General features: G+C 43.8%; 1 protein-coding gene across 1 annotated transcript; it reads right to left on the bottom strand.

The window, feature by feature from the left end:
• Positions 1 to 6,714: 6,714 nt before the first annotated feature.
• LOC128448720 (uncharacterized protein C1orf226) lies at positions 6,715 to 9,840 on the bottom strand. Its single transcript, XM_053431494.1, has 4 exons — positions 9,810 to 9,840; positions 8,879 to 9,075; positions 8,476 to 8,600; positions 6,715 to 7,907 (listed from the first exon to the last, which is right to left on the bottom strand). The coding sequence occupies exons 1-4, from the start codon at positions 9,838 to 9,840 to the stop codon at positions 7,286 to 7,288; spliced, it is 975 nt and encodes a 324-aa protein (XP_053287469.1). The 3' UTR covers positions 6,715 to 7,285.
• Positions 9,841 to 13,616: the final 3,776 nt, after the last annotated feature.

Here is a 13,616-nt window from a genome sequence, read left to right as displayed (position 1 = left end):
TTCACTTTTTGTCACTTTTTCATTTCTTAATAGCATCTCTTGTCCACTAGATGGAGCCATGACCATGGTATTCAGGGGTCGCATCTGCATCAAAGAACAGTGGAGATGAAGGAGCAGAATGTTCTGTCTCCTCTTCACTTCATTTAACGCACAGATGAAAGTTACAGTCAAGACTCAGTCTGATGGTCGATCTACTGTGAAATGTCCTCAGAGGAACATACAGTCTGAGAGTAATTAACTTTATACAGAACCTTAAATAACAGTTATTACAAAGACATTCATCTGAAGCTATAAAACACTTTACTGTTTTTATTTATCTGTTTGTGAGGCGCTTGTTTTATATTTAGTCGTCTCCTGAGGGAACCCACCTAATGGAGAGGAGAAGACGAATTATAATGTGTTTAGTCTAATTCGGGCTTTTCCCTGTTGTGACAAAAAAATAATCCCTCACTTTGGGTTGAAGCTGGGAACAAATGAAAGAGTTCCATCACTCTGACAGGTTTCCTCTTCTGCCCTGAAGACAGATAAAAGCTTTAGAGCCTGAGATCTGTTTTTAACGGCTTGTTAGAGTAACGGTTTCTGCAGTGAAGCCCCCGAGGCCGATGTTACCACAGTTAACAGCCTGTGAGTCTGATTATCTGTCCCTGTGTCCTGATGCTCCTGTCCTGGTTTAAAGGGCCCTCTCTGACAGCCCCCCCCCCCACAAAGGAGGCGCCTGTGTGGGCTTCCAGAGGCTTCATCTGCTGCCTGGCTGACAGGTGGACGGATGGAGGGATGAGGGAAACACAGAAGATGCTGTGAAGGAAAGCTGATGTGAATATTCTGTCTCTCGACCAGTTGTGAGTGAACAAAAAGACAAAAGTCAGGGTGAGACGTTGGCGCTGGAGCTATTAGAGTCTGAGATGTCACCGGCCCCCGAGAGAGGGGGGTGCAGACGGAGGGGAGGAAGAAGAATAATGAAGGAAAGGAAGGAGAAACACAAGGGAGTCCAGACGAAAGAAATAAACACATAAAAAAACACAAAAACACAATTTATCTCTTAAATTCTGTAACTTTTTCTTTCTCATATATCACACAAAGCATCTACTGCACTTCTGTCCGTCCTGAGAGAGGGATCCTCACATGAGGCTGAGAGATGGATGGATGGATAGATAGATACAGTAGATAGATGGAGAGATAGACAGACAGACAGACAGATGGAGAGATAGATGGATAGATAAATAGATAGATAGACAGACAGATATAGATAGATGGATAGATGGATAGATAGATAGATAGATAGATACAGTAGATAGACAGATAGATAGATAGATGGATAGATAGATAGATAGACAGACAGATAGATACAGTAGATAGATGGAGAGATAGATAGATAGACAGACAGATAGAGATAGATGGATAGATGGATAGATAGATACAGTAGATAGATGGAGAGATAGATAGATAGACAGACAGATAGAGATAGATGGATAGATGGATAGATAGATACAGTAGATAGATGGAGAGATAGATAGATAGACAGACAGATAGAGATAGATGGATAGATGGATAGATAGATACAGTAGATAGACAGATAGATTAGATACAGTAGATAGATGGAGAGATGGATAGATAGACAGACAGACAGACTGATAGATGGAGAGAGAGATGGATGGGCAATACATTGGAATAATATTTATTTTGTTGTAGTTTTAGTCTTGTTGAGCATTAAGGACAGATGATGAATGATTGATTGATTGATTGATTGATTGACCCAGTTCCACAGAATTATGACAGATACAACTAAGCTGAATCATTAGTCCTGTATCTTTCTGGATGGAGCAGCCATGGGTGAGATTTAGTGGGAGGATCTTTCTCCATCAGCGCCTCCATCCATCTCTGCACAACGTGTTGTGTTGCTGTTGTCGTCAGCAGCAGCAGCAGCTTTGATTATTCGTTTTTCTTTGTGTGCATGAAGCTGATTTGAGGCTGATTGCTTCAACACTTTCCTCTCAGGTCGTCTTTCTCCGCCTCTCACACACAAACAGAGTCGTAATCTTTCCCCCATGCAGATCGATAAACCTGATTAGAGCTGCTTCCCTCCAGCTGGCACTGACTGATGCTCCGGCCGAGCCTTCTCCTGAGAGAGGAACACAAACCACGCACAGTGTGTGTGTGTGGAGTCCAAATCACCACTTCTGGCTTTTCTCCCCATAATATTTAGAATTACTGAACAATAACAGTGACACACACCTTGAGGAGCCGGTTGAATGTTTCCTTCGAGACACGATGAGAAACAGGTTTGACAGAAAGAAGAAAGTGAGACGTGAGGAGAAGAAGCTTCAGAGTCCGAAGCCGTCAGTCATCAACGTTTCATAAAACCTGAGGCTCAGGTGACTTCACATCCCCAGAGAAACTAATGTAAACTTCACTTTTAACCATTTGTTTTCCTGTTGTGCAGAACTTTGTACTTTATATTAATGTTAAAAACAACACAGTCAAATGTTAAATGTACATTATGTAGATATCACATCGTCACACTCACGGGGTCACAAAGAAGATCTCGTTTTTTATTTTGACGCCGTCCTGAAGACGACTTATTGAAAAGCTCCTTTGCAGCAGCTCTGTGTGATCGTGTGCTAATTCCCCTCCCAGTTAGAAACACTGGGACGTGAGCAACATGCACCAGTCCAAATCCAGAGGAAAACATCTGCTGCTCTGACCTCTGGGTTGAAACCAGCATCTGTGGAACTGTAAATAGAGACGAAGCCAAAACATCCTCGACGTCTGTAGCAGTCGGGGGATGTAATATTATAAAGATTAATAAAGATAAATGCAGTACTGAACAAGGGGTCTATGACCTATGCTGCAGCCGGCCACCAGGGGGCCATCCAGATGATTTGGCTTCACTTGTCAGAGCTTTGATGTCGTCCATCTTTATTTACATTCATTTACTTTAGAAACATTTGGTTTTTGAAGCCCAGTTGCATTATGGGAAACGTGAGATCCCGTTTGTCTCCTCTGCCGCTTGATAAAACTTTCAAACGACTCTAATGATGTTTCTAATTCTAAAGAAAACTTATTTCCACCGATGAGAAGATGCTCTGAAGTCATTTGTTTGTTTGCGTCGGGGCTGAATCAGCGTCCAGCACGATTCATTATGCACGACGGCCTGGACTCCTCTGAGGACGATGAATAAATGCATCACGTCTGAATTATTGAGCAGCGACAGAACCTGTGTGTGTCTGAGCCGACCGGCTGTTTACACCCCCGACAGAGGAGGTCGGTTCAAATCTGTCTCGTGTCTTCGTCTGTCTCCGAGCCTCTGACTCTTCCTCTGTTGGATTCCTGCAGCTCTTCCACTCACATGGACACACGGAGACGCCGAGAGGACAACAAGGATTCCCCCCCCCCGAATTAGGACAAACACATCCTGAATTAATCATCAGAGAAGAACTCTGGTAAACAGACGATCTACCAGAGGCAGGACAGACAAGGGCCCGTCTGTGCTGGAGACTGACACCGATTTGAAGGGAGAACAACCGACATCAGCTCCATCGAAACAGGAAGTTTGCTAAGATGGAGACATAAACACAGGATATGACCAAGAGGGGCTTCCCCCCCCCCATAGACACAAAAACAAAAAAGACACATCAACACACGAGACAAATCAAGAAGCTCACGACTAAAAAGTCTATTTCCAGTTTTTGTTTTTTAAGGATTACAGAAGTGATTCCATCCCCCACTTTAAAAAAAACAAACAGATACATTTAAGAAAAAAAAAGTCACAGAGATTCATTTTTTGATTTCTGTAGCACATTTTCAATACATGTAAAAATCAGATAATCCACTTAATTCGCAGCAGTGAAAAGATAGAAAATTTGATAATAAAAAAGAAAATCCCAGGTTTGTGCAGCTTCCTTCATTCATGGTGATTAATGACATCACAAGACAAAAACAAAACAAAGCTAAACTTGATCCGATTCTGAGATTCCACACTTTAACAACCACTAGATTCTACGTCTGAATATTAAAATAATAAAAATAAATCACTTTCCTTCATTTGTTAGAGCGAGAAATCAATTTGCATATTCAAAGGTTGACGTAAAAAAAAAAGAACGATGATATATATTTCTATAAAATGTACAAACGCTTGATTCCTTCATTGGAAAAGAGAAAAGAAATCTGGTGTAGTGGTTTTTCTGTGAAGCAGAATTTAAAAGCTCCTTGTCGCTCTTGATTGTGCGTCTGTGTTTGGTTTTGTTCAGTCAGGTTAAAACTGACTGGACTCAACACAACCTCAGAGATGTCAACAAAATCAAAGTTCAACACAAAAGGTCACAAAACACTTTTTCTCCAAATCAGCTTCTCAAAGTTCTGTCGACTTCGGTCGTTTCACGCGTTTATTTGTGTGATTGTGTCTCTGAGTTTTCTCACAGGTTTAAAATGAGCTGACATGTCAAAAGTTTGTCGTTTTCTTTTAGGCGTCAATCAGAATTCAACACAACGCTGCAGGACTGTCAATCACAGGAAGCACGTCGGCTCCGACTCGAGCCTTTGAGCCTTAAACTCTCAATAAAAGACACTTTTGATTTATAGAATATATAAACTCACAGTTTGAAGTGAATGTTTATGGAGAAACACCGAAAGATGTTTTTGCAGGTCAGTGGTTATTAGGTTGTTAAACATTTGTAGCATCATAAATATCAAAAAAGATCTTGTGACTGAAGTTATGTTTTCGTTTCTCGTGTTGAACTTTGTTTTGTTTCTCAGGATAATTTGAAAAGAAAATCCAAATCTTAAATTTTTGGTTTCCTTAGCACATTCGTTTTCATTTTAAAGTGAAATTATGAGAAAAGACAAATTGGGAAACGAAATGACTGAAGTCCCAGTTCTTCTTCTTCAGGTTATTTACAGCTCTGTAATAAAAAGGGGCTCTTTCAGACACTTGCAGTGAGAGGGACAAGGCTTCTCTTCTCTCAGAGTCCGGCTCCACATTCCTCTCATTCCTCCGGGCTCGGACCTGAACCGCAGCTGCAGCCGTGTCCGTCCCAGTCTCTACTGGGAACATCTCTCTGTCTCTGTGCTGGGTTTTTCCCCCCCGAGGTCAGGAAATCCCACTGGTCATTTCTAGAGGCCACTGGTCACTTTCAGATCCGGGATCATGATCCTTGTCTCTAAAGTCAACTTGAATCCAGACATCAGCGTTATATAAAAATACAGATTTCCACTTTGATTGAGCTGGAACATCTGGATCCTGCTGCTGAAGAACATCTGGAGACTCAGGAGCAGGTTGTTTGAAAAACAAGGACGTGACCTCATGAGAACATTAGATGCTCTGACTTTGGTGAAAAGGAGAAAAGAGGAACAAAGACTCTTCTGTTTGGATTATTGCTTCTTCACGCTCAGAGAAGCTCTTGAAGAAAAACCAGGCGTCTGACTGAGCTGATGGTTTGAGGCTTTGGTCTGTCACTAGAAGATCTGCTTGAATAAACTTCTCCTCTCTCTCTTCTCTCTCTGACGACAGCTAATTATCCTGTCTCGCTCTGTTTCGCTCTAAAACAACTTTTCCTCCGGCTCGTCCTCCCCCTCCTGTCCCCTCGTCCCCTCCTGTCCCCTCGTCCCCTCGTCCCCTCCTGTCCCCCCGTCCCCTCGTCCCCTCGTCCCCTCCTGTCCCCTCCTGTCCCCTCCTGTCCCCTCGTCCCCTCATCCCCTCGTCCTCACGCCTTGTCGGGTTCGGGGGGGTAAAGAAACATCCACTTTCACTTCAGCCAGTTCAAAAGGATTCACCGGAGGGACACACTTCATCTGTACTTTGCTGATCGAAGGTTAAAACAAACAGACGTAATAAAAATAAAAAGTTATATGATTAACTGACTTTTTGTCCTTGTGCTTTAAGACTCTGTCTGTTTCTGTCAAAAGAAAATATCCAACACTTTATGGTTCAGAGAAGAGTTGGTTCTGAAAGATGGTTTCTGTTAAGTTTTGTTTTTAGTTATTTGATTGTATAAAAAAATAGGGTGAGACGTCCTGATTGACAGCTGAGGTTCACCAAGGGCTCAAGATGGCCGCCGCATCCTCCCATTCGGGATATTTTGGCTTCATCTCTAGGCAGAGGGAGGAAGTCGGCCATCTTTGTTTACAGTCGTCGGCTGAAACTCATCCACAGAAGAGATTTGTGGTTTATTAATAATCGTGAGCAAACATAATTAGCTTTCTTAGCAGGATAGAAAACTAAAAAACCATCACACTAGTTTACAGCTGTTGATTTATTCTCACTCTGTGTCACACGTCTGCTTCTTGCTGATTCAGCTCGGAATGGACCAGAAAGATGATTTAATATGGAACATGAATTTAATATGAAGCCGAGGGTCAAAGGTCGACCTGATGTCACTGACAGAAACACTTTGAACTGACTGGACTGAAGTTCTCCCCCGAACCTTCACCTCCTCCAACACATCCACCATCGTTCAGCTCCTCCCACTCCTCTCTTCTCCTTCTTCTTCTTCTACTCCAGAGTCTGGTCTCATCTCCCCAGTTGCAATTTCTAACTGGTTCCATAGCAGCTTCCGTTTATAAATGAATTTATGACTAGCACGTAATGAAATGTCCCTTTAAATGGATAAAAAATGATTTATAATGAATCAATATAAAAAAAATATATAAAAAACTGTTGTTTTACATTTTCAGTTCATTTTCAATATATATAATATATGATATACGAAGCTTTTCATTTAGAAGGGACATTTCATGACACTAATTACATTCATCATTATATCATCTGCTTGTTTTAAAGCAGACGTGACATTAACATGTTGTAAGAGATGAAACTTGATAAAATCACAGAGGAAATTTTTATATTCTACAGCTTTGATCTTTTCCTTAGTTTAAATCTGAGCCTTCACTGAATTAAACGTATGAGGAAGGATTAGGGCGACCAAAGTTTGATTCTCCTAAATACTGAATACTACTAAAGTTAAACTCTAGTAGTATTTCTCTTGTTATCCCTCGTCCACTCTTACAGTCTCAGCCTTGTTTTCATTTCGTTAAAAAGACGCTCGTAGTGTTTCTCTGACCTGACGTCTACAGATTCTGATTTTATCACCACGACCTCAGAACTCATCCGCTCGTATAAAAAAACTGCTATAAAGTTGAAAAGCATCAGATCCGACCCGTTGTCCTGGATCCTGTAAGAACGTGATCTCTTTTCCCGAAGCGAAGCCGGACACATGTGAAGAGTGGTCGTGAGAATTAGATCCAGTTTGAATTCATGCTTCACACTGAAACGTGTCTGATCTGCGTCTCGTCACTCGAACGACAGCAGGTCTGGATGCGGCTCCGCGTCTTCAGCGCCTTTCCCACAGGGGGCGCCGTTCCCCAGCAGGGCCTCCTCGCCCAGGCTGATGCGGCAGGCGGTTTTCCCCGAGCGGGGGGTGGAGGCGAGCCGGACGTCCGGCCCTGACGCCTTCTGCCAGACGTCGCAGGGCGGGGGGGGGTCCTTGTGGATGAGGTCCGGGACAGAGAGCTGCAGCTGAGGCCGACGTTCCTCCACCTCTCCGTCGGCTCTCCGTCCTTCTTCTTCCTCTCCTCCTCCACCCGTCACTCCATCCACCTTGCTGCTGCTCCCTGTCGACGCTGAACGAGACAACACTTTCTTCTCTGCAGCGGCCGGGGGCGAGGAGACGCCCGTGGACCCGTCTCCCTCCTTCTCCTCCTCGCCGAGCCCCGGCTCCTCCCGGGCGAGGAGCGGCGTCTTACCGGGGGACGAGAGGAATGAAGAGGAGTCTCCAGCGTCTGGAGAGGACACCACGGGGTCAGAGGAGATCATCATGTCCTGGGTGGTCTTCAGCGCTCGGGGGAGGCGCTTCTTCCCCGACGGCGGTGGTGGGTCCAGGCGAGGGAAGGAGTCGAAGGAGGAGGAAATGAGACTGGAAGAGGAAAGAGGAGAGGAGGCCAAAACTTAAAAAAACAAATGCTGCAGAAACCACAGACACAGAAAAACAACCTTTAAATGTACGAGTCTGATTATTTAACCAAGTGATTAATACAAAGTTAAAATAATTTCTATTCTCACTGTTTAAGAAAAGTTCAGTGATTCAGTTCCAGCTCCTCTGATGTGTCATTTCTAATTTAAAACCATATGACAGAAAAAAAACATTCAATTATTCAGTTTTTCTGAGCCGATGTTTAATTTAAACTTCTTTTCACCTGAAACTTCTTCCCACAAAGGTCATTTAATATTTGTGCCCACGATGAGATGAAGTCCTTCACTGCTTTAATCATTAAATTGAAAAATGGAACCTTAGAAGTCACCAAATCTTTTTTAAATGAAGAAATGGACGAAAAAGAAACGATTAAAAGATATTAAATTATAAAGTTGGATTCAGGATTACAGTTAAAATGTAAGATTAAGATTCGAGAGGATGCTGTTCAACTGAGTTTGTCTATGTGCACTTATACGTACACACACACACAAACACACACACACACACACACCTGTTAGCAGTAGTTGTGTTGAGTTGGTCCATGCGGCCCCACACGGCACCAACGTTTTTGTTGACCTCAGTTACCCCGATATCTCCGAGGTGGCTGGACTCCTTCCTCCTCAACAAGTCGTTCACCTGGAAGGAAGCAAGGAAGCAAGGAAGGAAGGAATGAGGAAAGGAATAAGGACATGTGAAGCCTTACCTGCAGTTGTCGCACAAGCAAACACGAGTGAACACAACCAACAAACATTCACCTGTTCTCCTCCAGTAAAGAACAGGAACGAGTGAAGCGAATAGAGAAACAATTCATCAGCTCAACTAACTCAGATTAACATCCTGACACTTGAATCCAGTTCTGTTTTCAAAAGAGGAGGTTTCTATAAAAGTCCTGATCAGAGGTGAGAGGATCTGACCTTTGCCCCGACAGCCTTCCCCAGGTTGATGGCGTTCTTCAGCCTCTGCTGGCCTCCGGAGGACGGGGACTCTGCGGTGCTGGAGCCCAGGTTGGGGTTAGACGATGCTGGGGTGCGTCGGGCCGAGGGCTGGCCGGGCCTGGAGATCTGTGGACTCTGCTGCTGCGCGGTGGAGTTCTCAAACATGCTCTGATCAACTGGAGGAGAGAAGAAGAGGACACGTGTTAAACACACAGCAGGATTCAACACAAGTGATCTGTGGTGGCAAAGCTGCAGATGCTTCAAGGATCTGACGACATGAATGAGATGTTTGCTCTGGAGTCTGCAGCACGTTCCACAGTTTTCTGTTTTTGTCATTTTGTTAAATCTATGAAACTCTGCAGGAAACACTTCATCTCAACATGTGTTAGAACATCTGGGAGGTGCAGCACACCGAAGGTTCCTGGTTGTCACTTAATGTTTTAATTTGAATCCAATGCAACAGCTGTGAATTCAGACGTCTGCTGTCAACTTCCACGAAACTCTTCACCCCAACTCTCCAGCCTAAACGGGGGGGGAGAGTTTCTGCATGGTTTTTTTTTTTGGGGGGGGGGGGGGGGGGGATCCTTTAAGTGACCAACGATAAGCTGCTGCTGTGATGAATTCATGCATGAATGAACTGTGGCACCTCGGCAGCTTTGCACCAAACACACTCGTGTTGCATCAGAGACAAAAAAGGGGATTTCACCAGAGGACAAACAACATGCAGGGTCCAGATGGCAGAAGAGGCAACACTGCACATCTCACGATAATACACAAAGCAACGGCAGTGACACATGCACACAAATCACAACAACTAAAAATGAGGCAGAGACGGATGAAGACACAAAGTCCGGAGACGGCAGAACATGAATGGGAACTCGTCAGTCCACGTGAGACGGACGTTTCTTACCTCTTGGAGAGGAAGGTTTCTCGGAAGGCATTTAATGAGACATAGAGGAATCACATTTCAGATCATTTTACGTTCAAAGAAGCAGATTATTGATCCGATGGTAACGTGAGTTCATGTGTGAGAGCCGGAGACCGGACACGGATCTGAGAGGAATATCACCTTTTGGAATCAGGCACCCAGAGAAACACACACAAGTATTTCACTGATCATAGATCCTAAATAAAGACGTGAATCCACCTCCTGTACAAAACTGAAGCCCAAATATCTCAAATATTGATCCATCTTCCACGAATGCAAAGAAATAATCGCTGTGTTTTGACTGAGGAGTGAATGAAGATTGGTTCTATTCCCGTTGCAGACCAGAGCAGATGTTTGTGGGTGTAAATGGGTTTTTGAGCAGTAAGTTGGTCCGTGTCCCATCTGCTGACATGGAGGAGGCAGGATTTATGATCTATACTATAGGGGGCGATCAAGATGGTTTGGGAAGATGTCATGTCATCCATCTTTATATTCCAAATCTATATATACAAAAATACTTTATCAAGAGGAGACACGATTCAATATTTAGCGTCACTTCGAGGAAACAGCAACAAGCTCGTAACAGTCATCAAACCTCAGATCAATTACTGCAGCAGACAAGTGAAACCACATCTAGATTCAGAACAAATGTAATTACAGAAGAGAGATCAGAGTGTGTGTGTGTGTGTGTGTGTGTGTGTGTGTGTGCAGCTGCAGGTACTGGAGCCACATTGCTCTGTGTTTGAGTGCATATGAGATTATGTTGTGTAATAGATAATTATAATGGAAATGTGCGCAGTGCAGGATGAGTCCTGGTCGTGCTGCTGCAGCATCTGAACGTGAAACATAATCCTTACTGCTTTTTCCTTTCCTTACACTTTCTGTTATAACTCATAACTTGCTCATATTAAATCTTATTTAAACAAATCCTTGAGTCGTGGTGACCTCCACTGTCTGTATGTCAACTTTTAGAACATTTAACTTTAGAAGATTTGACTAAGTTAAAGGTAAAATCAGCTTTTGTTTTTACTGCAGTCGATAAACCCTCGACCATGCTTCAGGCCTGTAACGCTCCACCAAGGTCAAACACGTGGTGAACATCAAGGTCAAACTCAGATCTCAGGATCAATGGAGTCACATCACACAGACGATCAAAACCTCCTCATTGATCCTAACACACACATTCCCTTAATCTGTACATGTTGAAATACAGGAGGAAAGACGAGGAGATTCCAGAGGTTTCGGTGCTGAGGGTCGACCTCGATGTTGTTGTGCTGTAAACAAAAGCACTTGATGTTCTGCTGCTCGACCTCATCTGCCTGTTCTGGAGATGTTCCCCGTGGTGTAGATCAAACACTCGAGCAGATGAGAGAGCCAAGAGTTCCCTTCATGCATTTCTTTTCCAAATGGAGCTAATGATAGAATCGCCTGGAAACATGCAAATCACACTGACTCTAAATAAAAACACGTGTATTCTGTGTGTGTGTTCAGATTTGTAGAAGTCGTGACTCTGAGCAGTGTCACAGCGTGCTGTTGTTCCACCGGCCCACCTCACACCGTGGGTTTGATTCCCCCCTGCACCGTCAGACCCACAGTCTGAAAACCTCTGGAGCTGAAGTGTAAAGACGGACGATAATAAGATTTCAGAACCTCTAATGTGAGTGGATGTAAAAGCTGGAGATAGTTTAACTGAAGAACTCCTGCAGCAGGTTTGTGTGTTTAATGACGACTGTACCACTGGCTGATTAGTGTGTGTGTGTGTTTGTGTGTTAATTACAAACAAGCCTGAAGGTTCTGTAATAATTATTGTTCATTAAAACTGAATTGTGGATTTCTTTCTTTCTTTCTTTCTTCAGGAGCTCGACAGCCTTAGTCAAACAGCAGCTGAATTGCAGAGGCTCTTCTCAGTGTTTAATAAATCATGTAACGGCCACGCCCCCCCCCCCCTCCTTCCAGACCTGCTGGTGACTCGTGGTTGAATTTCAATAAGCTCGCCACATGTCATCAGTCACTTCCCGAGCAGCGAGATGCAGCCGTAAAAACAGACGTTTATTGGGTTTAAAATATCCCATCATCACAACTAAAGCAGATCGTCTCTCTCTCTCTCTCCCCCCCCCCGCCCCCATGCACCATGGGCAGCGGGCGAGCGGCCCACGGTGAATCAACTGAAATGATAATGCAATCCTCTGCAATATGAACCACATTGGAAAGATCTGCCCTGAGAGGAGGAGTTAGAGTTAATCCTACAGTGTGATTATAGTTTAGTGTGTGTGTGTGTGTGTGTGTGTGTGTGTGTGTGTGTGTGTGTGTGTGTGTGTGTGTTCAGGTGACGACTGCAGAGAACAACACGGAGCCGGATAAAACTCCGGTGACAGTGAACACAGCAGATTATTCTCTGCTGTAAAAGAGAAGAAATGAAAATGGTTTTGGGTGTAAACGAGTTTTCAATGATTCAAGTTCTGAAATAAAGTAATAATTCAACTTAACTCCAAGAATTAATCACTGAAACGCAAATTTAAAGAAAACGTAACAATCCTACGAAGTAAACTTGATAAAACTTTAAATTGAATCTAGTTAAATTTGATGTATTATCCTCAGTTGTTTCTTTCAGATGGAGCTGAGAGCAGATCAGTAAACTCTGAACCCTGCAGACGACTGATGCTTCATCAACAAAGCCGACTTCTCGTCCTCCTTCGTCCCAGCTGACCTTCCCTCCTCTTCTCAAACAGGTCCTGACTAAACGTAAACAGAGAAAACTTTAAATTCCTTCCCCAGAAACATCACTCAGGATCTGTCTGGCAGCGACAGACTTGAGCCTCCTGCGCTGACTCTCAGTATCCCAGGAAAACAGAAGCCTCATTAACAAACCCGACCTGTCTCCTCCTCCTCCTCCTCCTCCTCCTCCTCCACCCAAGGTAACTTCCTCACAAAGTACGTCCCTGGTGTTCCCTACAGAATTGTTTTATTGGCAGCGACGGCGTTTACGCTGCACGACAACAAAACTGTCAAGTGAAACCAGCACTAATGACACTTCCAGACAAGCCTCTGATTTGTGCAGAGCTACAACTCTTCATCACGAGCTACAACTCTTCATCACGAGCTACAACTCTTCATCACGAGCCCACACGCTCCGTCTCTCCAGCCCCCAAACCCGGCAATGAATAATTCCACATAATCTCCACGAATACAAAGCTGATTACATTTCTGTAAATAAGGTGGGTGCTCGAGATGGGGTGAGGCGACCTGCTCCGACAGCTTGATAGAAGAGCGATTACTGCAGCACACACACACACACACACACACAGACACACACTGAGGAGCTGCAGGGTAACAAATCATTTTGTTTTTTTTTCAGTATGTCTTTGTGTTAAAAGTGCCACACAGACTCGTAAAGGAATAATTAACAGGAGCCACCGTCAGGACGAATATAAAGGTCAAGGAGAAGCTCGACAATCTCTTCTGGGTACTAATGTAAAGCTTTCATTTGCTAACATGGTGAAGAATGTTTTTTTGCAGCCAGCCACAAGGGGGCCATTGCTTCCCATTTGAGAGCCGTCATGTCTTCCTTCTTCATTTGCAGAAGAGGGTTTTAACGTGTGTTGATTTTCTCTCTCTCTTCTTCAAAAAGAGCATCTGATGGCTGGATGAACGCAGTACAATGTGTGGCCACCAGGGGAAGCAATGGGAGAAAGGATCCATAGAGTTTTCAATTACAGAACACGAAACCAAAGCTGAGTGATTCATTCCAGATCCTGAAGATGATGAACTGTATCCATCTGATGCACCTGC

The sequence above is a fragment of the Pleuronectes platessa genome, chromosome 9 (genome assembly GCF_947347685.1).
Source record: "Pleuronectes platessa chromosome 9, fPlePla1.1, whole genome shotgun sequence".
Classification (NCBI taxonomy): Eukaryota; Metazoa; Chordata; class Actinopteri; order Pleuronectiformes; family Pleuronectidae; genus Pleuronectes; species Pleuronectes platessa.
Note: the sequence above shows the minus strand (reverse complement) of the source record. Positions and strands in the feature narration are given on the sequence as shown.